This window comes from Symphalangus syndactylus, chromosome 10 (assembly GCF_028878055.3).
Source record: "Symphalangus syndactylus isolate Jambi chromosome 10, NHGRI_mSymSyn1-v2.1_pri, whole genome shotgun sequence".
Lineage (NCBI taxonomy): Eukaryota > Metazoa > Chordata > Mammalia > Primates > Hylobatidae > Symphalangus > Symphalangus syndactylus.
The window spans coordinates 107,716,897-107,743,836 of record NC_072432.2 but is presented as its reverse complement, the minus strand read 5'-3'; the positions used below and the strand labels follow the sequence as shown (position 1 = coordinate 107,743,836).

Sequence of the window (26,940 nt, the reverse complement as noted above, 5' to 3'; positions counted from 1 at the left end):
CAAGGGCTGCCTCTCTTTCCAGGGCCTCAAGTTGGCCCAGGGTATCTGGCCTTCTACACTTCTTGTTTTTCTGGGTCATGAACTGGCAGGGAGCATGCAACACTGTGCCCTTAGCATTCAGGTGTTTCACAAGCACACTGCTTCTCTCTTGCCCTCATTAGAGTCAGCTGTCTCCAGCATACAGAGAAGGACGTGCAGAGCCTCTGTATGGATGTAGCATGGTGCACCTGGAGAGCTGACAGAAGGGCAGGGCCTCTCCAGGAGCCAGTTCCTGTAGCAATATGTAAATGACTTCTTGGAACCACCAGGCTGGCACTGGTGAGTCTGGAAGATCACCTTGCTAGTGGGCCCAATGCCAACCTGACAGATGGCCTGGGCTGCTTGCAGCACAACCAGCTTTAGGCCATCAAGTGTGTTCCCTGAAGGCAGGTGACCAATCCAGGAGGGTCAGGGAGGCTGTCCAGGGGGACAACTCAGGCTGCAACGTAATTTCCCCAGCTCTGCCTACCCCCTCCTCCTCCCTAACTTGCAGTGCCCTCAGTGAAGAGGGAAAAACCAGGTCTCTCTTTCACCCTTAAAGAAAACTCTGGGTCACATAATTTTTGTTGATGCCAGTCTATTTTCTACATGACAGCCCCTGACAGAAGTGACCAAATATTTCCATCAAAGGAACCAGCTACTGCAAAGTTTAAAAGGATAATAAAATAGTAAAGTCTATTTGGGGCCCTAGTTTAGAAATACATTGTGATCTCTATAAAGTGTTAAGAAAATATCAAACTTTCAAATTTTATGATTTCATGTCCTCTAAGACCACAGACCTCTTGGCATTATTTTTCTTTTTCTTTTTCTTTTTTAAAGCATGAATCTTTTTTTATAAGAGAAAGTAAACATAAAACATTTTCTCTCACTTACACTCATAGCTTTTAAAAGCCTAGGGAAAGTTAATGTTTCTGAATTCAGCCTGTGGATTTGAGATAAGGATTCAAGGAGAGAAGGCTTTTAACTCAGAACAGAATCTGTTTGCAGCTATTGTTCAATTAATGTAAAGTATCTGGTTACTGGGCATGTTGCATAATTCATCACAGTGCAAGCCAAACGTTTTCAGTGCTGACAATGAGCTCCTTGATAACAATGAAGAGTGAGGTAATTTGTTAAAATTTTTTAGAAGTCCCCTAAAACAGTCTTCTCAAGACTGAATGAATCAACACTTTCGAGCTCAGACCACAACTGAGCTGCGTGTCTGTGTGTGCGCATGATGATAAGAAATCTAGAAGGAAACTGGGAAAACCACATCTCATGCCCTGTTTAAGAACTAGAAAAAGCGTCAGAAGAATTAAAATTAAGCCTCACGAGAGTCTGTGGGTATGGAAAGTCACTAGCTAGCTAATATTAACATAGCTTGCAACAGAACACCATTGCTAGAAATAGGTCAGTCGCATCACTACCACTAAGCAATTTGCATTCTGTGGACCAGCCCCTGAATTCCTATTGCCCTTTGGGCATTGCATTTCTGGACGCTTCTAGACAGTGTTCATACTTGGCTGTCTGGTTTCACCAGGAACTCTACCCAGAAGAGGAAACAGCAAGGAGAACATTTGCTTTGTTTGTAGGAGGGAAGTGGTTGAGCTACAAACAAATCTTTAGGCATCTGAGGAATTGCTAAGTTTCTAATTTCATATGGTTGCTGACAAGGAGGTGCAGACAAGGACCCTCTTGCTTTCCTCACTATGGATAGTTTGTTGCCTCCATCTAGATTCTCTTATTTCAAAAAATATCCTCTCCATGCAATTAGGAGATATTTATCGACGCTGAGAAACCAAAGAGCCGAAGAACAGGTATCATTTTGTTTATATTATCTTTAAAATTAACGGGTGCTTGTTCCTTGTTGCTTTTACGTCGCTTAGTGATTTCATTTGTGCTGGTTTACATGTTTATAGGTACAGGTCAGATCCTGCTTGTGGCTGTTCAGACTTGGCAATCAGAAAGCAAGCAGGCTTGTGAGAATTTATTTAAACTTGGAACATTCAGATCCTGAGATTAAGCGGAGTTCTGTAATGAAGCCTCATCTTTCTTTCTTCTAAAGAGCTACTCTATCAAAGTTAAATTTTGAATTCTTTGATCATTTTCCAATGCCTCAGATACAAAATTTGACACTATTAATATCTCAACAAAGAAAGTATCAGACCCTAGAAGTACACTTGTCTTCTTGTATTTATGGTTATGTTTATATAGCCAGAATTTGCAAAACAAAAAACATTTTATAAACTATAATAACCTTAAACAGATCATTAACAAGCTATAAATATCATTCAGAAGCAGTTGGTCATTTTTGTGTGTGTAAAAGGTAGGAGGTAGAGCATTGCCATTTTCAGGCTTTTTAGCCAATCAGAAGCTATGATTTCTAGAAGGAGTTGCTATCACTTGGGAATATAAGCATTTTAAAAACTGTTAAAATGTCTGATCACGTCTCATTTAAAATCATGCACTCATTTTTATGGCGTGAGATTTATATCATTCCATTCCTTTGGTCTCCAAAAAAGACATTTCTAAAAATGATTTTTGTGAATTTTACCAAATTGTTAGAAGAAGTAGCAATATCTGATCCATTTAAATCTAGTGATTCATTTAGGAAGAAGTGTGGTGGTGGTATACAAATGTGAAAGGCAAATGTATAGCCATACCAAAGACCCAGCAGTCATAAATTGCTTGTGCACTGTGCTTGTAACTAGAACTGCAAAACTGTGCAGGAGATATCACCAGTGTCCTGTATTTTTTTCTCCTTTGTGATATGAGATGACCTACTTAATAAAACACTTCCAGGAAATGCAAGATAGGTTTAGCAGACAGCAAATCCTCTCATGACAGGTTCCCCAAAAAGGCAATGCATAATTTGGAAAATAAAAATCATTGCTACTGTTTGAGAGGAAACTGCTTGTATGCCCTGCTTTAGTAATTTTACAAGGGCCAGAAATTCAAACAGACTCTGTTCACTAAGGGAGCTGGGCTGGTCCAGTTTGTCTCTTACTTAGGCAAGGTGTCACCATTAAAAGACAAACCTCTTGGTTTCCAAGTTTCAGCCCGCACTTGCTTTTGAAGTAGAAAGCTAGAGAACCAAGTGGTAGGGCTGTATAAGTTTTTGTTTGCCAATCTTTTAATGTTCACAGGCTTCTTCAGGCCTCATTTATTACGGAAGGAAGAGAGGTGGCTGAAAGGATGGGACCAAAACTGTGGAATGTGAATTGAGTGATTTTTTTTTTTTTTCTCAGTATTGTAAGTTTTCAGAGATGTGGCTATATTGCTTGTGTAGTTCTATGGTTCTTTGTTTTTAGTTTATTGAAGAAGTATTACAAAATGCGTTCAGAAGACCATTAGAATTTAACATAAAACGTCTGACTTGGACAGGGTGGGTAGTCCCTTCCCCTGTTTACAACCATTTGGGACAACCTAGGAACAGCTGGGAGTGAGTATTATGCTGCGTTCTTAAATTCTTATATAAGTGAATTGAATAATTAAGAGAAATAATATATTTGATTTCTTTTTAAAGCCAACTACAGCTCTGCAGACCTAATGTCTCACAGAATTAGAGAAATTAGGTCAGAGTTCGTCATAACTAACCTTGAAAGCTTGTTGGGAAGTTATAAAGGAGGTTAATAATGTCTACAATCTTATGACCTGCATATTTGTTGCCTCTAATCCTTGCATTCTTGCATAACTAATCCTTGATATAAAAGCGAAGGGATTGAGACTTAGAGCCCTTAACAGCCCTTGCCCATGCAGCTAGAAATACCAGAGGAAGATGTGAATTTCTATCTCATGGCTTTAAATTTTATCCATTTTACCATGCTTGATCCCTGAACAATCTAGTGATAGCAAAATATCACCCTGGTAACTTTTCTCCTTGAAAGTATTTCTAAAATTTCCCATATTCACATACCACTGTCATAATTTTTTACTGTGTTTACCACGTCTGTATGATTAACTCCTCAATATTTTTCTGTATTTATACTTAAATCACATTATTAGAGTTTATTTAGAAAAAAATTTCATATCATGACTGTAAATGGAAAACCATTGTCATTAGCCATAAGTAAAAATAATTAATAAAAGCAAAATAATACTAAATTCTAGGTAGATACTATTGGCTGTAAAACCTCCAAGCCTGAAACCTGCTCATTTGTTAATAAGGAAGATTAGCTTTTAAGAGAAAGGTTAGAGCATCCTAGGAGCCAACTGAGAAAGTTTCCTGGGTGAGGATGGAAAGGAATTAAAAGGTAGATAATGTTTTTCAATCCCAAATGATTCAGTGTTATTGAATGTAGCCTCTGCATGCCACTTAAAATCTTCTCCCACCTCACTTAGCACTGCTAGGTACCAACCATGTTGAGTTCCACATACTTGGGGAATATTGTCCTAGAACACCATCTGCTTCTTTACTTTTGCACATTTAAATGAACTCCCCCACCTCTAGCCTAGAATTCTCTCCTTTACTTACAACTTGCCCTCCTGCAGGTCTCCTGTACATCCTTCAAGACTCGGATTAAATGGGCTCAGTGAAAAGTTTTCTCCAGTGCTGCTGGGAAGGATGAAGTCTTCCTTTTCCAAGATATTTTGTTTGCTTCAGATACGGCCCTTACTACATTCTATGTAGTAAATCATGTGATTTCAGGTCAATATTCGTGCACCCATGCAGACATGACACTGGATGTTATCTTGTTTTTTGTTCCCTGAGGCATACTGGAGCCTGGCAGATACTGGTGTAAAGGTGACCCACACAACAGGCAGAGGGTACACACTGGATTGGCTGTGACACAGACCTCCTTGGTTGCCTTTACTAGGCCTAGAAGGTCCCCATACCCCTTTTCTGTGGTCCAAATTATGATCATTGTTATACTCACCTTGTTCGTATATGCTTTATTGTTTAAAACTTCTCCTAGTGCTCTTCTCACACTTGGTGTCATACAGACAAGAAGATTTGACACGAGGGTTGATTTGTTTGGTAGCTTTTTCTGGTGGTGGTAGTGTTATTCCTGTGATACAGCCATCAATAGGTTGGTAGGTTATTTATCAAATTGAGAACAAATATTTCATCCTTTGCTTCCCTAGATTCTCTTGTAGCAAGTGTTTCGCAAAGCCAAATCCCCACATATGTAGAAGATTAACAGCATTAATTAGATGAAGATGCTGGAGGTTGGGAAAATTTGTTAACCTTTCTCTCAGAATTATTCAAATGGTGTGATAGTAACAGTGGTGGTGGTGAACGTGGTGGGTAGCCTGAGCCTAAATAGAGTCTCAGATGAGTTTGGGTAGGTGTGCTGAACGCACACATAAGAGTGTTTGGTTTCAGTTATTTTATTTTGGTCTGAGGGCAACATCCAGCCCCTGGCTCAGATGTTGGTGTCTAGTTTATAAGGAATGAGTGAGACTTGCAGGCAATGTTCCCCTAAGTACTAGAGACTCAGCAGCCTGATCTGTGGCTCAGGTAACCAAGCGGGACACTGAGTGTGGAAGGGAGGGAGAATTTGCTCCACTTCTGGGCTGACTGTAGGCTAGCTTTAGCCTAGGGATGCCTGCCAAGAACCAGGTACCTCATGAACCCCTGGGGAGTACTGCTTTTGGGGGCCAGCACCATTGGGCTACATATGGGTGCCAGCACCAAACAATGAGAGAAGACAATTTGTGAGCTCATGTGGGACAGCCTATTCCCTCTCCCTGGGTGAGTTCCTCTATTCCCATGGTTTCAAACACCCATTTGCTGAAAACTCCCAAATGTTTATATCCAGAGCACTTCAGCCTTGCATCCAATCATCTACTTCATATCTCCATCTGAATGTCTTATGAATTTTGCAGACTGAATGTGTCCAAAGAGAACTCCACAAGCTCCAAACATGCTCCTCCCCAGGTTTTTCCATCAATCAACACAAAAGCTCAAACCAGAAACCTGGGAGTCACCTTGGCACCTCTCTTTTTCCCTTTCTCCCCCTTACGTCCCCTTCCTAATCCTTTAGTAAGACTTCTAAAATAGTTATTGAATTCTCCATCTTCACCCTTCCAATCCTGCCAACCCTCCTCTCTTACTTGAACTATTGCAATAGTTTTCCAATTCGTGTCTCCATGTTCACTCTGGTTATCCTACAATCTGTGTCTCCTGTAGCAGTCAGAATTTTCTGCTTTAAATGAAAATCTTATTTTAGCTCAATGCCGGGAATATGGTATTATTTTGTTTGCTAGTTTAGTCCCAGTGCTAAGCATAAATATGGCACATAGATGATAAATTAAAGTAATTGAATGGAAGAAGGGGACTTTGTAAGTATTAGAGAAGCCATGGGGCTGGAGGGTTCACGGGGCTGAGATGTTGTTATGCAGGTGAGGGTAAGAGATGGTGAAAATGGGTTATTATCCTTAGTAAGCAGAGGCTGTTGAGATCTAGGGGAAAACATGTAGAGGAATTTATTTTACAGACTTGAAACTAGTGTCACAAACTAAGAGATTTTCCCAAGCTCGCATGGCTTATCTGTGTCAGTGCTGGGATTAGAATTTGGTTCACCTGACTCTCATTCTGTTATGTATAGTGAGCCCCTAAGCAGAGATGTAGAAAAAGGCCATATGAGAAAAACACTCTACAGGATGGGTCCAGAGAATAGGTGATGCCTGAGGGTCAACTTGTCAACTTGTCAATAACAAATAAGACCTTTTGATGAGAGACTGAGGCAGAGCAGAGCCTGCTCTTTTTTGCCTAGTCCCTTAACTTACACTGCCCTTCAGCACCCTCGCCAGTCTGAATCCCCACTTCTATGTGTCCCTGCAGGAGGAAAGCCAACAAGGAGTCAGAAAACACAGGCCAGCTAATTTAATCTACAAGAATTTGGGATGACCTGTACCAATGCATTGCTCTCTTGAACAGAAATTTTTTTTTTTCTGATTGAGAAATACCATTTAAGGGCTGACCTGACAAGTCTTTCCTGTTTAACAGTGAATCTGCTTAAAATGAGGAGAGTGGTCTTTGGGCCCAGGGGACATGTACTGTAGCTACATTTTAATTACAGAGTAGAATCAAATTTTGTTTTGGAAGCTGTTCTAAAGTTTCCTTTCAATGGCTTAAGAAAATGTTTCTATTTGGAACGGGATCACTGGATTTTTTTTCTTTGCTGCTTTGTTTCTTAATGAATGCTAAACTCAAAGTTGCATTGTTACATAAATATTTGAATTTAATTTGAATTTTAGAAACTTATTTCTGCATTTTGGCTCTCATACTTGCTCTGAATGATACTATAAAAATTAAGAACTCTCCACTCCAAAGAAAACTACATTGAGATTTCCAAGGCTAAATAAGGATTTGAGGTTGCTGATGTAGGCTCTGATACTCTAGGTACAATGATAGACATTTCACTACAACTTGATTTAAGAAATGTTTTTAGCTCCATAAAGTCAGTAAATTGGTTATATCTTGAGTGTATACCAAAGCTATTCATTGTAAAAAGTCTTTTTGAAAAGTGATGAAATGCTATCCATTGTCAGTTCAAATGATGTCTGAGGGGAAACTAAAAGTGCTTCTCCACGTCCCCCTAGCCCCATGCTTATGATCTTTCATTGGCTTCCATTTGCTTTTTGGATACAGACAAAGCTCCCTAACGTGGAGGGGTTTGTGTGGTCCAGCTCTGATTCTCTGCCTGTTGCATGTTGACCTTGCCCCCTGTGCTTGTGCTTGGGTAGAAAAAAGTTTCAGTCCTTCACAAACAGGAGGAAAAGATTTTCCTTGTAGAACTTAATAAATGTTATCTCACTTATGCCTAGTGTTCCATTATTGGAACGCTAAGCATGTGGGAGTTATTTACATCCTACTGCTGAAGGCCACCACCAAGGTCTGATTACAAAAATTCAAAAACTTGCAACCTTGGGCATAAATGGGTTAAGATAGAGGACAGAGAGTCTATGGCACTCCTGTGGAGGAATTTGTATAATTATATATAGGTAACATTGATAGTTAAATTGTGACAACATGAAGTTGAACTTTAATATTTCTGATTATTAAATGTGACATTAAAAGTGGAACTATTTTATTATGGTAATGACAACCTTTTCCTCCGTCTGAAGGGAGAAATTTTTTAAATGAGCTACGTATTTGCCAAAAAAATAAAAAGCTACTAATTGTTTTTCACATTATCTACAAGATGCCTGAGAGTTATCACTGATAGCTTGCATAAAGATAAATGGCTTTCTAGTTGTCAGCAACCACCCTCATGGTCTTTCTCTCTCCCAAATCTGTCTTCACTATCTAAGAAAATACCACCATCCTGATATTTAGGCAGAGGCCTAGGTTCATCTTAGGTGCTTTCTGCTCCCTTAGTCAATATTTAATCTATCACCAACTCCATTCAATTCTACCCCTAAATAACTCCCAAACCAGTTGGTCTACTTCCCTCTTTCACCACCCTAGCCCGAAGACCGTCATTACTTCTTGCCTGAAATACTGTAATACCTTCCTCATTGGTCTCCCAGTAATCCACACTACAGTCAGAGAGGTCTTCTGAACACTACCCCCTAGCCCCATGGTTATGATCTTTCACTGGCTTCCATTTGCTTTTTGGATACAGACAAAGCTCCCTAATGTGGAGGGGTTTGTGTGGTCCAGCTCTGATTCTCTCCCTGCCGCATGTTGACTTTGCCCCCCTGTATTAGTCAGGGTTCTCTAAAGGGACAGAACTAGAGGATATTTGTATATATGATGGGGAGTTTATTAGGAGAATTGACTCACACGAATCACACAATCACAAGATGAAGTCCCTCAATAGGCCGTCTGCAAGCTGAGGAGCAAAGAAGTCAGGCTGAGTCCCAAAACTTCAAAGGTAGGGAAGCTGACTGTGCAGCCTTCAGCCTGTAGCCAAAGGCCTGAGAGCCCCTGGTAAATCACTGGTGTAAGTCCAAGAGTCCAAAAGCTGAAGAACTTGGAGTCTGATGTTCCAGGGCAGGAAGCATCCAGCATGGGAGAAAGATGAAGGCCAGAAGACTCAGCCAGTTTCCTCATGCCACTTTCTTCTGCCTGCTTTATTCTAGCTGTGCTGGCAGCTGATTAGATGGCGCCCACCCAGATTGAGGGTAGGTCTGCCTCTCCCTGTCCACTGACTCAAATGTTAATCCCCTTTGGCAACACCCTCATAGACACATCCAGGAACAATACTTTGCATCCTTCAATCCAATCAAGTTGACACTCAATATTAACCATCACACCCCCTGTTCTCTGAACCCTAGCTATAGCACACTTCTATGTATGCAAGTTTTCCTACTACTTCCTGGCTAGGGCCTCTGTTCCAGTAATCATCTTTCTATCCTCCCTCAGTTAGTATCTACTCTTCCTTCAGATTTTAATTCATATTAACTCCTTTAGAGCAGCCTTTTCTGACTTTTCCACCTTGCTTCATTACATCCTTTGAAGGCACTTGGTAACTCTCCTTTGCTGTATTTATCCTAGTAGCAATTTTGCATCTTTCTGTGGGGGCTATTTGATTCCTGATGTATCCCAGGTGACTAGCAAAGTGCCTGACAGATGGAAGGCACTGAATACAAGTTTGTGGAATTAGTGAATGCGGGGAGTAGGGGTGCAATGAATTCTATCTTGAGACTGAAGTACTTGCAATAATCCTGGATGTTAGACTTTGTGAGGAAGATATATGACTGCTTTTGAATATGTGTTTGTGTATGTGTTTGTAAGAATCATAGGGCTATAGTACCAGAATGGCTGAGTGATTCAGGTATTGGACTTAAGAAACATAGGGCTAATTCATGAAGAAAGATAGGTATGCATTTGGGAGGTTCCAGAGGAAATAACCATGACCAATGGGTAGAATTGCATGGAGGGGTTATGATATACTAATAAAGATGAACTTTCTAAAAATGAAAGGTAAAGGAATGAATTATCTTCTGCAGAGTGCAGGGGTATGTGACCCCTCCTTAGGGTATGTTGTGGCAATGGTTTCTGCATCATAAAAGAGAAGATTGAATGACTTATTAGGTTCCAGCTCTGATATTCTAGTATAATAGGCAATAGAGAGATGAACAATTCAGATATTTTAGAAATAAGGAGAGGGCATAGATGTGCAAGTTAGAATTTCCCTGTTTTATTTGGTTAGTGGTAAATACTCCATAGTCTTAGCATGTTGCTCTAGAGTCTAAGACCAAAGAAGACAGAAATGTCTTTGGTGATTAGAGTAGCATGTAATTCTCCATCAAGGTAAAAAAAATATATCTAGCAAAGACCTCAAGTGAAGAGCTATGTACCTGTGACTAGCTTTTCTAAGCCTAATCGACCACTTAACTACTTCTAATCCATAGTTTATAGGTTATCTAACCCCTTCCAGTATAACAATAAATAGCTAAATATACATAGCAGTCATTGACAAATGGGGGCGCCAAGAAATTTCAGGTTATTTTGTGGCACTTTAACCACTGTTGTTTTTTCTTCTTCTTCAATCAAGCCTCTTTTACCTTCAGATTTTCTTCAATGCAGTCAGTGCTGACAACTTGCCGTTTATTATGGTCCCTTCTGAAGGTGTTCCATCCTTCTTGTCCACAGCACCACAGCAGTGAAGTGTCAGACAAGCCTAAGAGACACCTGGACCCTGGGTTGACTTCTGAGCTATTTCTAATCCTTTCATTTACTTTAAAATTTTTCTAACCTACTGTGCTCAGGTGCCTTTGAAACATGGGAGTCAGTAAATGGATGAATATCAAAACTGTTGCTTTGTCTCTGAAATAAGCACATTATTAGAAGAAGAAATTGAATTAGAAATCACAACAAATTACAAATTCGAATGACAAATATCACAAGCATCAAAAAAATCTAGGAAATAAGTGTTTTTACCAATTAAAAGTTAACAGATGCATCCTAAAATATTTTGTTCCTACAATGTGGGGGCCAGAGGGTCTTTAATCACCTCCTCATACAGTGATGGTTTTTAAATATTCTGTGAAGACATAGTAGAAAGATAATTTGGATACTGCCCTAATACAGTTAATTTATGATTATTTTTCATTAAAACAAACATAAAGTGCAAAACCCTTTTCTGTGACAGTGTAGCTTTTTATAAAGATTCCTAAGTTTGCTATTCCATTCCACATTTTAGACAGTTCATCTACAACACTTTGTTAACTTTTGTTCAGAATGAAAGATGACATATTTTTGCACCTTGTACAGACAGTCCCATGTCTTGACAGAAAACGAAATGAAAATACCCACATATGTTGTACTGCTCAAGATTTGCTGTGAAGAGAGCAGGAAAAATGTTGGAATTATTTCTTTCCTACTCACCCTAAAGGTGGCATATTAGTAAGGCTATTTCAGGAGATACAACTTGGGTTATGCATTCAAGAATAAAACATTTTAAATTTGTATTAAATGCCTTATATGTGTCAGGCACTTGACAAGGTGCTTTACGTATGTTGTAATTTATTTCTCATAATAACCTTGCAAAGTCAGTGGTATTATCCCCATTTTATGGATGAGAGAACTGAGGTTTCAAGAGGTAAAGTAACTTGCTACATAGCTCATAAATGATGACTCTGAGATTTTAGCTCTAGGTTTGTCTGTCTGACCTCAAAGCCCAATTCATTCCCTCATACAGAGATACCTCCCATAGATAGGATTCCTTTCTCTCCTTCTTCCCTTCACTCCTTCCTTTCTTATTTTTTCCTTCCTTTTTTTCCTTGACCTCAGATTTTCTCTCTTTTATGAGGATAAAGGAGTTGAAAATAAAACCATCATAACTATTGTGTTGGGAAGATACCTTAAATCTTTTTTAGAATGAGAAATATAGGTGGAAATACAGGTTTTTGCAAAGTTTAAAGTTTATTCAATTTGGGAGACTTTGTTTAAGAAAAAGAATATAAAATCTGTATCCGGTTTCTCGACATGGTGCGGTGGCTCACGCCTGTATTCCCAATACTTTGAGAGGCTGAGGTGGGTGGATCACTTGAGGTCAGGAGTTCAAAACCAGCCTGACAACATGGTGAAACGCTGTCTCTACTAAAAATACAAAAATTAGCCGTGCTTGGTGGCATGCACCTGTAGTCCTAGTTACTCGGGAGGCTGAGGCAGGAGGATCACTTGAACCTGAAAGGCAGAGGTTGCAGTGAGCCGAGATCATGCCACTGCACTCCAGCCTGGGTAACAGAGTGAGACCTTATCTCAAAAGTCTGTATCAGGGTTCTCTAGGGGGTGAGGCATTTATTATGGGAATCGGCTCATGCAATTATGGAGGCAGAGAAATCCCATAATCTACTGTCTATAAGCTTGAGAACCAGGAAAGCCAGCAATGTAATTTATTCAGAGTCAGAAGGCATAAGAACTGGGAGCACTAATATCTGAAGGCAGGAGAAGACCGATGTTCCAGTTCAGAGAAAGCAAATTCACCCTTCCTCTGCCTTTTGGTCCTATTTGGATTCTCAATGGATTGGATGAAGAACGTTCATACTGATGAGGGTGAATCTTCTTTACTCAGTCCACTAATGCAAATGCTAATCTCTTCCCCCAAACACCTTACAGGAACACCCAGATATAATGTGTGTTTTTCTATTGATTGATTGATTGATTGATTGATTGATTTTACCAGCTATCTGACCATCCCTTAGCCCAGTAAAATTGAGACATAAAATTAACATCACAAAATTGTCAACATTAAAGTAGGTATGAAGTGAATACTTATTTAGAATGGAAGAAGAAATCACAACAAATTACAAATCTGAGTGACAAATACCATAGGCATCACAAAATCTAGGAAATAAGTGTTTTTACCAATTAAAAATTAATGAATGCACCCTAAATGTTTTGTTCCTACAATGTGGGGGCCACAGGATCTTTAACAACCTCCTAACACAATGATGGTTTATTTTTATTTTGATTTTTTAATTAAAAAAATTTTTTTCGAGATTGAGTCTCGCTCTGTTGCCCAGGCTGGAGTGCAGTGGCGTGATCTTGGCTCACTGCAAGCTCCACCTCCCGGGTTCATGCCATTCTCCTGCCTCAGCCTCCTGAGTAGCTGGGGCTACAGGCGCCTGCCACCATGCCTGGCTAATTTTTTTTTTTTTTGTATTTTTAGTAGAGACGGAGTTTCAACATGTTAGCCAGGATGGTCTCAATCTCCTGACCTCGTGATCCCCACTCCTTGGCCTCCCAAAGTGCTGGGAGTACAGGCGTGAGCCACTGTGCCCGGCCTTTATTTTTATTTATTTTCCTTATTCACTTTATTTATTTATTTATTTATTTATTTATTTATTTATTTTTAGTAAGAGACAGGGTTTCAGCATGTTGGCCAGGGTGGTCCCGAACTCCTGGCTTCAGGTGATCTGCCTGCCTCGGCCTCCCAAAGTGCTGAAATTATGGGTGTGAGCCACCGCACTTGGCTGATTTTTTAAATATTCTATAAAGAGACCATAGAAAGATAATTCAGATACTCCCCTGACATAGTTAATTGTTTTTCATTAGAGTCTAGAAAAGTTCCATCGCCTAGCTTTTCGCTCTGTTTCTCCTTTACTACCCACATACTTCAGGTGCTGAGCACCATAGGACACGTGTATATCAAGATTTCAGCCCAGTGATTTAGTACAGGTAGTAGGGATATTCCTGTATGTCATTTCTCCGCCGAAACATTTAGCAATAACTTAACCATGCACAGGCATGACTACAAACCACAATTATATAATCCACTAAATCCAAATGAAATCTAAGGGTATCCCCATCTCAACTTTCTCTGAGCCAGATCCAAGATATACCTATGGCCACTTCAGTGCTACCTGATAAGAGTAGAATTGTGAAGGAGGGATAGTCAGTAAAAAGAGTGCTCTCAAGCCAATTGCAGTTAAAATATATTTTGTAAATTTTTAATGAAACATAAGATTATGAGAACATTGCTAGAGTCTTTCTCAGGGCCTTAAAGAGGGTTCTGCAAGTGAGGGACCTTGAAGCTTAAGCTTTGTTGGCTTCCAAGAAAACCTAGCTCTGGAGGAAAGGTGTAACTAAAAAAAATGGTATCACACTATAATACACAAGAGTCCATGCCATATAGCACTTCAAAAAGATGATGTTATATGGGATCCTATTCTGAGCAGCTTCAGCTCCCAAACTCGTTGAATGAAGTAGAGGATGTTCTATTCAGTATATTTTATAAATAATATGTTGAAGATACAGATGTTCTGGTACTGCTAAAACTCAAAGGTCTCAGACTCCTCTGCCACCATTTATATTCAATAAAGAATTATTTGCAAAGGGATTATTTGCAAATACAATAGATCTCTATACTCCTATATTAGTCTAATTAATATTAAACACACCATTTACTATTCTTCCAAGCAGACAAGTTAACACACACACATAGAGAGAAAGACTGTGTTATTGCTGTTTCAGATCACATAGTAGAAAAATTAAAACATCACTAAAGAAAGATAAAGTCTTTAAGAATTCATTAAGATATAATCAAGCTTTTGCAAACTCATGTGTTATTCGCAATTATAGCATAGTGATATGGTTTAGCTGTGTTCATACCCAAATCTCAATTGAACTGTATCTCTTAGAATTCCTAGGTGTTGTGGGAGGGACCCAGGGGGAGGTAATTGAATCATGGGGGCTGGTCTTTTCCATGCTATTCTCATTGTAGTGAATAAGTCTCATGAGATCTGATGGGTTTATCAGGGGTTTCTGCTTTTGCTTCTTCCTCATTTTCTCTTGCTGCTGCCGTGTAAGAAGTGCCTTTTGCCTTCCGCCACGACTCTGAGGTCTCCCTAGTCATGTGGAACTGTAAGTCCAATTAAACCTCTTTTGCTTCCCAGTCTTGGGCATATCTTTATCAGCGGCATGAAAACAGACTAATATAGTAAATTGGTACCAGTAGAGTGGGGTGTTGCTGAAAACATACCCGAAAATGTGGAAGTGACTTTGGAACTGGGAAACAGGCAGAGGTTGGAACAGTTTGGAGGGCTCAGAAGAAGACAGGAAAATTCGGGAAAGTTTGGAACTTCCTAGAGACTTGTTGAATGGCTTTGTCCAAAATGCTGATAGTGATATGGACAATAAGGTCCAGGCTGAGGTGGTCTCAGATGGAGATGAGGAATTTGTTGAGAACTGGAGTAAAGGTGACTCTTGTTATGTTTCAGCAAAGAGACTGGCAGCATTTTGCCTCTGCCCTAGAGATTTGTGGAACTTTGAACTTAAGAAAGATGATTTAGGGTATCTGACAGAAAACATTTCTAAGCTGCAAACATTCAAGAGGTGACTTCATCACTGTTAAAGACATTCAGTTTTATAAGGGAAGCGGAGCATAAAAGTTTGGAAAATTTGCAGCCTGACTACGTGATATAAAAGGAAAATCCATTTTCTGGGAAGAAATTCAAGTTGGCTGCAGGAATTTTCATAAGTAGCAAGAAGCCCAGTGATAATTCCCAAGGCCATGGGGAAAATATCTCCAGGCCATTTCAGAGACCTTCACAGCAGCCCCTCCCATCACAGGCCTGAAGGCCTGTGGTTTCATGGGTTGGGACCAAAATCCCTGTGCTGTGTGCAGCCTAGGGACTTTGTGCCCTGTGTTCCAGCCACTCCAGCCATGGCTGAAAGGGGACAATGTACAGCTCAGGCTATGGCTTCAGAGGGTGGAAGCCCGAAGCCTTGGCAGCTTCCAAGTGTTGTTGAGCCTGTGGATGCACTTAAGTCAAGAATTGAGGTTTGGGAACCTCCACCTAGATTTCAGAAGATGTATGGAAACATCTGGATGCCCAGGAAAATGTTTGCTGCAGGGGTGGGGTCCTCATGGAGAACTTCTGCCAGAGCAGTGTGGAAGGGAAATGTGGAGTCAGAGCCCCCATACAGAGTCCCCACTGGGGCACTGCCTAGTGGAGCTGTGAGAAGAGGGCCACCATCCTCCAGACCCCAGAATGGTAGCTCCACCGACAGCTTGCACCGTGCTCCTGGAAAAGCCGCAGACACTCAACATCAGCCCATGAAAGCAGCAAGGAGGGAGGCTGTACCCTGCAAAGCCACAGGGGTGGAGCTGCCTAAGACCATGGGCACTCAACTCTTGCATCAGCATGACCTGGATGTGAGACCTGGAGTAAGAAGATCATTCTGGAGCTTTAAAAATTGACTGCCCTACTGAATTTTGGACTTGCATTGGCCTTGTAACCTCTTTGTTTTGGCCAATTTCTCCCATTTGGAATGGCCACATTTACCCAATACCTGTACCTCCATTGTATCTAGGAAGTAACTAGCTTGTTATTGATTTACAGGCTCATAGGCGGAAGGGACTTGCCTTTCAGGTGAAACTGAACTGTGGACTTTTGGGTTAATTCTGAAATGGCTTAAGACTTTGGGGGACTGTTGGGAGGGCATGATTGGTTTTGAAATGTGAGAAGATGATATTTGGAGGGCCCAGGAGCAGAATAATATGGTTTGACTGTGTCCGCACCCAGATTTCAACTTAACTTCTATCTCCTAGAATTCCCATGTGTTGTGGGATGGACCCAAGCGGAGGTAATTGAATCATAGGGGCCAGTCTTCCCCATGCTATTCTCATGATAGTGAATAAGTCTCACAAGGTCTGATGGGCTTATCAGGGGTTTCTGCTTTTGCTTCTTCCTCACTTTCTGTTGCTGCCACCACATAAGAAGTGCCTTTTGCTTCCTGCCATGTTTCTGAGGCCTCCCCAGCCATGTGGAACTGTAAGTCCAATTCAACCTCTTTTTCGTCCCAGTCTTGGGGATGTCTTTCAGCAGCATCAAAACAGACTAATATACATAGTTCCTGAAACTTGTCTGATACTCTAGATAAAGATCATCTTTATGTTGATTTAAAAATTTTTTAACTTTGTTTAATCCCCATAAACAATCATATGTTGACCTTTTTTGCTGAATTTTGCTCATTGGTAATGTATTGAAATGTCTACTTTTTTCATATATATCCTATTCTTAGCTGAAACTCTAGAATCCTCCTTTTTTGATTATATATGCATAATTATCCTTAAATGTAAGCAGTGCTTACAATTCTGTTCTGTACCATTACTATAATACCCATGTTTACAACTTAACTAAACCATGGCTTATAAGTACATCTCAAAATAAATAAAGCAAATTATAGAAGTATTTTAGCCTTAGATAATGAAGACATAAGTTTGTTTCAAGTGATTAAATAGTGAGAATAGTCTAAAGCCATTTCACTAGCATCAAAAAACTCTTTTTGCTCTGTCCCCAACATAAAATTTGTGTGTAATATACTTGAAATTTTTAGAGCCTCTGAAATGTTATACAACTTATTTTCTTTAAGGATAAAATGATTTGTTCGAGAACCCAGTTTCAAGAAAATGGCATTTTATCCTTACTTTGTGAAGCTTCCCTACCCCTCTTCTTCAATCTAACTGGTACTGCTAAAGCCTGATACACCTAGTCAAAGAAGCATTGTTCCAAAGGTCCTGACCTGGAATAAGGAAACAAAAACTAACTTCATAGCTAGGATGACAACTGTAGCTCCATTATCACTGAATTGCTAACTTTTGTTCTTATTCTTTCAAATTGCGGTTTTGCCAAAGTGATACTCAATTACCTAAAAGGGGAGAAGTATGATTTCTTTATGATTTTAATACTCTTTCCTCTCATATTTTAAAATAAGTGATTTTAGGCCAATAAGTATCTACTCAAAGAAATGCAAATCCTTATATAATTTAAGAACGCTGGAGGAGGTTTAAATATTCATATACGGTCATACTTCCATTTTATTCCACTTCACTTATATATACATAGCACTTAACAGGTAATTGTGTTTTTTATAAATTGAAGGTTTCTGGCAACCTTGCATTGAGGAAGTTCATTGCACTATTTTTCCAAAAGCATGTATTCACTCCATGTCTCTGTGTCACATTTTAGTAATTCTTGCAATGTTTCAAACTTTCCCATTATTATTATACCTGTTATGATGACCTGTGGTAATTTTTGATGTTACTATTGTAATTGTTGTGGGGTACCCTGAATCATGCCCGCATAAGACAGAAAACTTAATGGATAAATGTGTGTGTTCTGACTTCTCCACTGACCAGTGATTTCCCCAGCTCTCTTCTCCTTGGGTCTTCCTATTTCTTGGGACACAATAGTACTGAAAGTAGTCCAATAATAACCCTACAATGGCCTCTAAATGTTCCAGTGAAAGAAAGAGTCATACATTCCTCTCTTTAAATCAAAAGATAGAAATGATTAAGCTTAACGAGGAAGCATGTTGAAAGCTGAGGTAGGCTGAAAGCTAGGCCTCATGCACCAGTTAGCCAAGTTATCAATACAAAGGAAAATTCTTGAAGGAAATTAAAAGTGCTACTCCAGTGAACACACAAATGATAAGAAAGCTAAACAGTATTTTTGCTGATGTGTAGAAAGTTTGAGCAGTCTGGATAAAAGACCAAACCAGGCATAACATTCCTTTAGGCCAAAGTCTAATTCAGAGTAAGTCTCTAACTCTCTTGAATTATGTGAAAGTTGAGAGAGGAGGGTTAGCTACAGAAGAAAAGGTTGAAGATAGCAGAGGTTGGTTCTTGAGGTTTAAGGAAAGAAGCCATCTCCATAACATAAAAGTACAAGGTGAAGCAGCCAGGAGTGATGGAGAAGTGGCAGCAAGTAATCCAGAAGACCTAGCTAAGATCATTGATGAAGGTGGCTGTACTAAATAACAGATTTTCAGTGTGGATAAAAAGCCACAGGCTGACTTTCTTGTTTGGAACCAATACAGCTGTTGACTTTAAGTTGAAGCCAATGATGATTTATCATTCTGAAAATTCTAGGTCCCTAAAGAATGATGCTAAATCTACTTTGCTTGTGCTCTATCAATGGAACAACAGAGCCTGTAGAACAGCAGATCCATTTATAGCATGGTTTACTGAATATTTTAAGCCCACTGTTGAGACCTCAAAAACAAAATAGATTCCTTTCAAAATATTACTGCTCTTCACAGTGCAGCTTGTCACCCAAGAGCTCTGACATGAGGTAAAAGGAGAATAACGTTTTCATGTCTGCTGTCTATTCTGCAGTCCATGGATCAAGGAAGAATTTTAACTTTCAAGTCTTATTATTTAAGAAACACATTTCATAAGGCTATAGCTACCATAGATAGTGATTCGTCTGATGGATCTGGGCAAAGTAAACTGAAAACTTTCCAGAGAGGATTCACCATTCTAGGTGTCACTAAAAATATTTGTGATTCACGAAAGGAGGACAAAATGTTAACATTAACAGGAGTTTAGAACAAGTTGATTCCAACCCTCATGGATGACTTTGAGGGATTCAAGACTTCAGTGGAGGAACTAAGTACAGATGTGGTAGAAAGGGCAAGATAACTAGAAGTGAAGATGTTACTGAATTGCTGCAATTTCATGATAAAAGTTGAACAGATGAGGAATTGCTTCCTCATAAGAAAACACAGAAAGTGTTTTCTTATGATAGAACCTATTGCTGGGTAGACATGCTGTGAACATTGTTGAAATGACGACAAAGGATTTATTTTATAAACTGAGGTGATAAAGCAGTGGCAGGGTTTGAGAGGACTGACTCCAATTTTGAAAGAGGTTCTACTATGCTACTAAATAGCATCACTACAGAGAAATCATTTGTGCAAGGAAGAGTCAATTGATGCGACAAACTTTATTACTGTTTTATTTTAGGAAATTGCCACAGCCACTGCAACTTTCAGCAACCACCACCCTGATCAGTCAATAGCCATTAACATCAAGGCACGATCCCCTACCAGCCAAAATATTATGACTCATTGATGGTTCAGATGATCATTAACATTGTTTAGCAATAAAGTATTTTTTAACTAAGGTATGTACATTTTTTAGACTTGCTATTGAATACTTAATAGATTACAGTATAGCGTAAACATAAATTTTATATGCACTGGGAAACCAAAAAATTTGGGTGACTTTCTGTATTGTGATATTTGCTTTATTGTGGTGGTCTCAAACCAAGCTCACAATATCTGTGAGTTATCCCTGTACATTCTTATTCATTTTTAGAATTGAGTACTATTGGCATGATCAAAATATTTTTAGATGAAAGATTAATGCTTCTTGTAAACAGTGCTGAAACTTTAGCATGCATTGGAATCACCTAACGGACTAATCAAAACGGAATGCTGGGCCCCAACTTCAGAGTTTCTAATACAGTAGGGCTGAGGTGGGGCCCAAGAGTCTGCATTTCTAAAAAAATTCCAGGTGGGAGGGGCCACACTTTCAGAATCACTGTTGCAGATCATTTGATGATGTATATTTTCAAAATCAAAGCTGATAGGGGTTGTCATACCTACTCAAGAATAGCATGTATGCTACTTAGAAGATGGTAAGTCATTGTCAAAGCCAGAGGGATACTAATGATGACTTACAGTTTCACAGGTTCTTAATTGACCGTTTTCATCCACCTTGGCTGATGCCTAGTGTTACTTAATGCTTAGTAAGAAATCTTTAGGCCAGGGGCAGTGGCTCACACCTATAATTCCAACACTTTGGGAGGCAGAGGAGGGCGGATCAGCGGAGGTAAGGAGTTCCAGACCAGCCTGGCCAATGTGGTGAAACCCCGTCTCTACTAAAAACTACAAAAATTAGCCAGGCGTGGTGGCACGCACCTATAATCCCTGTTACTCTGGAGGCTGGGGCTGGAGAATCACTTGAACCTGGGAGGCAGAGGTTGCAGTGAGCTGAGATCATGCCACTGCCTTTCAGCCTGGGCAACAGGAGTGAAATTCTGTCTCAAAAAAAAAAAAAAAAAAATCTTTAAGCAATGTCTTAGCCCTAAGAATATAATCTAAAATATGTTCTTATCTGTTTATATCATCTTTGATAGCTGATTAAAGTGATGTAGCAACTGAGAATTTCAATTGTTGATTTAAATCATGGAATATACAAAAAGATATAATCCTTGTTATGTCCTGCATACTTTCTAAAGCCATTATGAGGTCTTAATTAAAAGAAACAAAAAATAAAACCCTCATTTTTTTCCCTAGCCCTTACTCTGCTTATTATTTAAATATAATTATAAAGACTCTGAATAACAAAATTTTAACTGGAAAGATGAAATCAGTATTCTTAATACTACTTAGTGGCTTTTAGGTTTAGGACATATGTTTAATATGTATTCTGTTGATTTTTCAATAGAGCATGTTAATTAATATGTCTCAATTACCTATTGAATAATCTCTCTAAAATGCCTATCTGTGATTATTATTCATAAGATTACACTCCCATGTTACCAGTACTATGCCTATCTGTGATTATTATTCATGAGACTACACTCCCATTTGAGGAGTACTTTTCTTTTCTTTTTTTTTTTTTAAAGATGGGGTCTTACTCTGTCACCCAGGCTGGAGTGCAGTGGCACGATATCGGCTCACTGCAACCTCCGCCTCCCAGGTTCAAGCAATTCTCCTGCCTCAGCCTCCCGAGTAGCTGCGATTACAAGCACCTATCACCACACCTGGCTAATTTTTGTATATTTAGTAGAGACGGAGTTTCGCCGTTTTGGCCAGGCTAGTCTTGAATTCCTGACCTCGTGATCTACCCGCCTCGGCCTCCCAAAGTGCTGGGATTACAGGTGTGAGCCACCACACCCAGCTTGAGCAGTACTTTTCAACTCTGAGAAGATAAAACCAAGGGATTCTAGAGGAGGGTCTGCTTGGAGAATAATTTCTCCAGTAATGGTATCTGAAGGTTGAATAACAACAAGTGAAGAGATGTAGATATTCACTAAGAGTGACTAAGAAAGACAGTTACATTATTAATTAATACAATCTTGAGTGTCATCAAATTAGCTATGGGGCACACATCCTACACTCAGAAATTAGACACTATTAAAGTTGAAGGGGGCCACACTGAATTGAAAGAGGCAAGAATTTAACAAACAAAATGATAAACTTTAACAGGTAACTAAATAAACAGAGCAGCTTCTTATATATTCTCCAATAAGGCATTGTGGAAACATTGAGGGATGGAGGGATACCCAAGCCAAGATGGGTATTAGACTCCTAACTTTGACATTAAACACTGAGAAATTCTTGAGCAGGGAGCTTCCTTTGTATGAGTCTCATCTTCATCACCTTTAAGAAGCAATTAATGAAATCTAGTCTGCTTACTTTGCAGTTTTGAGCATTAAATTTAACTATATACAAATATGTAGTTTTGGTGTCTGTTCAGTGAGAATTGATTCTTATTTCCCTAAAAGTAATTTAAACGTTTTAATCAAATGTGCAATGTTGACATCTTTACCTTTCCAAGTACTTTTGTACTTTTCCAGGGTTAAAATAACATTTTGGTCATTTAAATGAGGAAAAAATAACTGTAAGTTTTTAAAAAACTCAAATGTCATAGCTTTTTAACTGTTCTAATTGTGTCTGCTAATAGAAACAAGTTGATGTGCAAACCACAAAATAATAAATATTTTTGCCTAGCTTTTGGGAAAAAGAAAAGACTATATTATACTTTAAGAAAGGGTAAACTTAGTTTCATTTTAGCAATTCCATAGTTGAATCTGTCACTAAGAAATATTAACTTAGACTAATGATCTTGGAAACGAATGGATTTTTTCTTTTCTTTTTAGTTCACATGTAATAGTTGTATTTATTTATGCAACACAGAGTGATATTTTTATACATCTGTACTATGTGTAATCATCAAGTAAGGGCAATTAGCATATCCATCACCTCAAAAATTTACCATTTCTTTTTGTTGGGAACATTCCAAATCCTCTCCTAGCTTTTTGAAAATATACAGTAAATTGTTGTTAACTGTACTCATCCCACAGTGCTATAAAACACTGTAATGTATTTCTCCTGTCTAGCTGTGATTTTGTATCCATTAACCAACCTCTCCCTATTCCTTCGCCGGCACTACCTTTACCAGCCTCTAGTAACCACTATTCTACTATTTACTTCTATGAGTTCAACTTTTGAGCTCGTATATGGGTGCGAACATGTGTTATTTATCTTTTTGTGCTTGATTTATTTCACTTAACGTCCTCCAGGTTCATCCATGTTGCCATGAATGACAGGACTTAATTCTTATTTATAACTGAATTGTTTTCTGTTGTGTATATATACCACATTTTCTCTATCCATTCATCTGTTGATGGACTTGTAGTTTGATTCCATTATCTTGGCTGTTGTGGATAATGCTACAATAAACATGGGGGTTTTTAACTTTATCTGCTAATATGGCAATTATTTAACTTAAAAAACAGACACATTTCTTATTCAGTTTTTGGACATCTTATTCTGTAACTTCCTATTGATTAACATCGCCTTTAACATACTGTAGCATTATAAACATACCTCTTCAATATACTGATTTGCTTTGCTTTGGATAGGTACCCGGTAGTGCTGAATCATATGATAGTTCTATTTTTAGTTTTTTGAGGAACCTCCATACTGTTTTCCATAATGGCTGTACTAATTTACAATCACACTAATACTGTATGAGTTTCTCTTCTTCTGTATCCTCACTGGCATTTGTTATTTTTTGTCTTTTTGACAAAAGTCATTCTAACAAGTGTGAGGTGATATCTCATCGTGGATTTGATTTGTATTTCTCTGATGATTAGTGACATCGGATGTTTTTTTTTCATGTACTTGTTTGCCATTTGCTTGTCTTCTTTTGAGAAGTGTCTTTAGATCATTTGCCCATTTTTAAATCAAAATATTTGAGGTTTTTTTGGAGTTATTTTTTGAGCTGTTGGTTTTTTTCAGTTCCTCGTACATCCTGGATATTTTGTCAGGTAAATAGTTTGCAAATATTTATTTCCATTCTACAGGTTGTCTCTTCATTTTGTTGATGATACTCTTTGTTGTGCAGAGGCTTTTAGTTTGATATAGTCCCACTTGTCTATTTTTATTTTTGTTCCCTGTACCCTTGAAGTCTTACCCAGAAAATTCTTTCCTAGACCAATGTCCAGAAGCATTTTCCCTGTTTTCTTCTAGTAGTTTTAGGGCTTTGTGTCTTACATTTAATTATTTAATCCATATTGGGTTCATTTTTATATATGCTGAGAGTTAGGGGTCTAATTTAATTCTTCTTTAATATTAATATCCAGTTTTCCCAACACCATTTATTGAAAAGGATGTTCTTTCACTATTGTATGTTCTTGTCTTCTTTTCTGAAAATTAATTGGCTGTAAATAGTTGGCTTCATTTCTAGGTCCTCTATTCTGTTCTGTTATAAAACATGCTGCTATAAAGACACATGCACATGTATGTTTATTGCGGCACTATTCCCAATAGCAAAGACTTGGAACCAACCCAAATGCCCATCAATGATAGACTGGATTAAGAAAATGTGGCACGTATATACCATGGAATGTTATGCATCCATAAAAAAGGAGGAGTTCATGTCCTTTGTAGGGACATAGATGAAGCTGGAAACCATCATTCTCAGCAAACTATTGCGAGGATACAAAACCAAGCACCGCATGTTCTCACTCATGGGTGGGAAGTGAACAATGAGAACACTTGGACACAGAGTGAGGAACATCACACACTGGGGCCTGTCGTGGGGTGGGGGGAGGGGGGAGGGATAGCATTAGGAGATATACCTAATGTAAATGATGAGTTAATGGGTGTAGCACACCAACATGGCACATGTATACATATGTAACAAACCTGCACATTGTGCACATGTACCCTAGAACTTAAAGTATAATAAAAAAATCATAAAATGTTTAGCCCTAAGGTTGCTATTAATAAATGAGAATTTACTTCTGTCATTTTGTTAATTGTTTTTGGAATGTTTTGTGTACCCTGTTTCTTTCTTCTTGTTTTTCTTTGCAGTTTAATGATTTTCTGCAGTGATAATGTTTAGTTCCTTTTTCTGTCTTATTTTTGCATCTGTTCTACACTATTGTGTGTTTTCTTGATGGTAAATATGATATTGTTGTTTAGCTTCCAAATGTGGGACTTTCTTAAGCATTTTTTGGAGGCGTATTGATGAGTTTCCTGTTTTTGGTTTCTGGAAAATATTTTATTTCTCCTTCATTTCTGAAAGTTAGCTTTGCTGGGTATAGTATTCTTGCCTGACAATTTCTTTCTTTCAGCACTTTGAATATATTATCCCATTCTCTCCTGGCCTGTAAGGTTTCTGCTGAGAAATATGCTGTTATTCTGATGGGGATTCCTTTAGATGTGACTTGATGCTTATCTCTTGCTGTTTTCAGAATTCTTTATTCAACTTTTGGCAATGTAACTATAATGCATTTCAAATAGAACCTTTTTGTGTTGAATTTCTTTGGAGATCTTTGAGCTTCCAGTATCTGGATGTCTATATCACTCCCAAAATTTGGGAATTTTTCAGCTATTATTTTATTAAATTACATTTCTTTCTGTTGGGACCATTCAACATACACTTTCTAGCTATTTGAAACTGTATAAGTATTCTTTATTTCATTCATTGTGTTCTTCAGTGTTAATATATATATATATATTTTTGACAGAGTCTCACTCTGTTGCCCAGGCTGGAGTGCAGTGGCACGATCTTGGCTTACTGCTACCTCTGCCTCCTGGGTCCCAGTTCAAGCAATTCTCCTTCCTCAGCCTCCTGAGTAGCTGGGATTACAGGCACACGCCACCATGTACAGCTAATTTTTGTATTTTTATTTTTTAGTAGAGGCAGGGTTTCTCCATGTTGGCCAGGCTGGTCTTGAACTCCTGACCTCATGATCCACCTGCCTCAGCCCCCCAAAGTGCTGGGATTACAGGTGTGAATCACCACAGCTGGCCGATATTTGTTTTTTCTCTTTTTTAATGAAATGTACCTCTGTTGAATTTTTAATTCAGATCCTGAATTGTTTTCTTGATTTTATTGCATTGTTTATCTGTGTTTGTTAGCATTTCACTGAGTTTTCTGAAGATAATTATTTTGAATTCCTTTTCAAGCATTTCATGCATTTCCATTTTTGGTATTCTGCTACTGAAGAATTACCATTGTTTTTTGGTGCTGTTACATTTCCTTGCTTTTTCATGTTATTTTGTTTCTCTATGTTAATATCTGTGCATCTGGTGTAACCATTGTTTTCTTCCAATTTTATAGAGTATCTTTCATAGAAAAAGACTTTTTCCTATAGATGTATTCATAATGTCATTTGGGTAGAGTGCTTTGGCTTTCGTTCTGGGTGGGTGAAATAGTACAGTCTCTGTATAATTTCTTTGGCTGTCATCAACATCAGTGGTGTCTGCAAGTTCCTCAGTGGCTTAGGTTGCAGTTGTCTGTGGAGGCTATGGGAAAGCTGTGCTGGATGGGGATGCCAGGTGAGATGATCCTTGGGCCCCTGGGCAGCACATGGATGCATGATGACCTCATCACTGGAATGGGCTGGGTTGCTGGCAGAAGTGATAAGTGAACCCTCAGGTGGTCTGGTCCTTTAACCCCTATTTGGTGTGGTGGTGGCAGCAGGTACCCAGGAGGAGTGCAAAGGTGTTGATGGTGGCTGGGGATGGATGTTTGAGGACTACTTATGACATTCATTAAAAGACATAATTATCATTTGGAAAATTACAGAGTTCCCTTTACTCACCTCAAAGGGCCTGGTGCCATTTTTAGTTTGTAAGCCTCCTGTTAAATATTCTAGACTGGGACACTGCTCATTTAAAATACCAATATTTCTAGTAGTTGATGTAGCAGTTTTGCAGAAAATAATTTTGCATTCAGATGTTTGAATTGGGAGCTTGACTGGGTCAGTTCAAGACCCAAATTTTCACCTCAGCTTACCTGTTCCCACTCACAGGAAGTTTTACCCTTCCAAATCCTCATTTTTCCAATTTGCCTAAATATTGGACATTTGGAACTATTAAAAACTTAAAACATGACATAGGCTACAAAAGCATTACCTTTTATAACCAAGGAAGGAAAATAAGGTTGTCCAAAAGCATACTGTAAATGCTTCTAATCCAATTTTCCA

General features: G+C 38.7%; 1 protein-coding gene across 3 annotated transcripts in view; it reads left to right on the top strand.

The window, feature by feature from the left end:
- The first annotated feature begins 1,286 nt into the window (after nt 1-1,286).
- The window catches only part of ATP2C1 (ATPase secretory pathway Ca2+ transporting 1), a 158,257-nt gene continuing 132,603 nt past the window's right edge, over nt 1,287-26,940 (top strand). For 2 of the 3 annotated variants that reach the window (XM_055295433.2, XM_055295432.2), the window contains exon 1: nt 1,287-1,835. In XM_055295433.2, coding sequence (XP_055151408.1) covers nt 1,728-1,835 — 108 coding nt within the window. In that variant the 5' untranslated portion in view covers nt 1,287-1,727. The remainder of the gene's footprint in view (nt 1,836-26,940) is intronic. The other variant, XM_055295436.2, reaches the window with a different exon arrangement.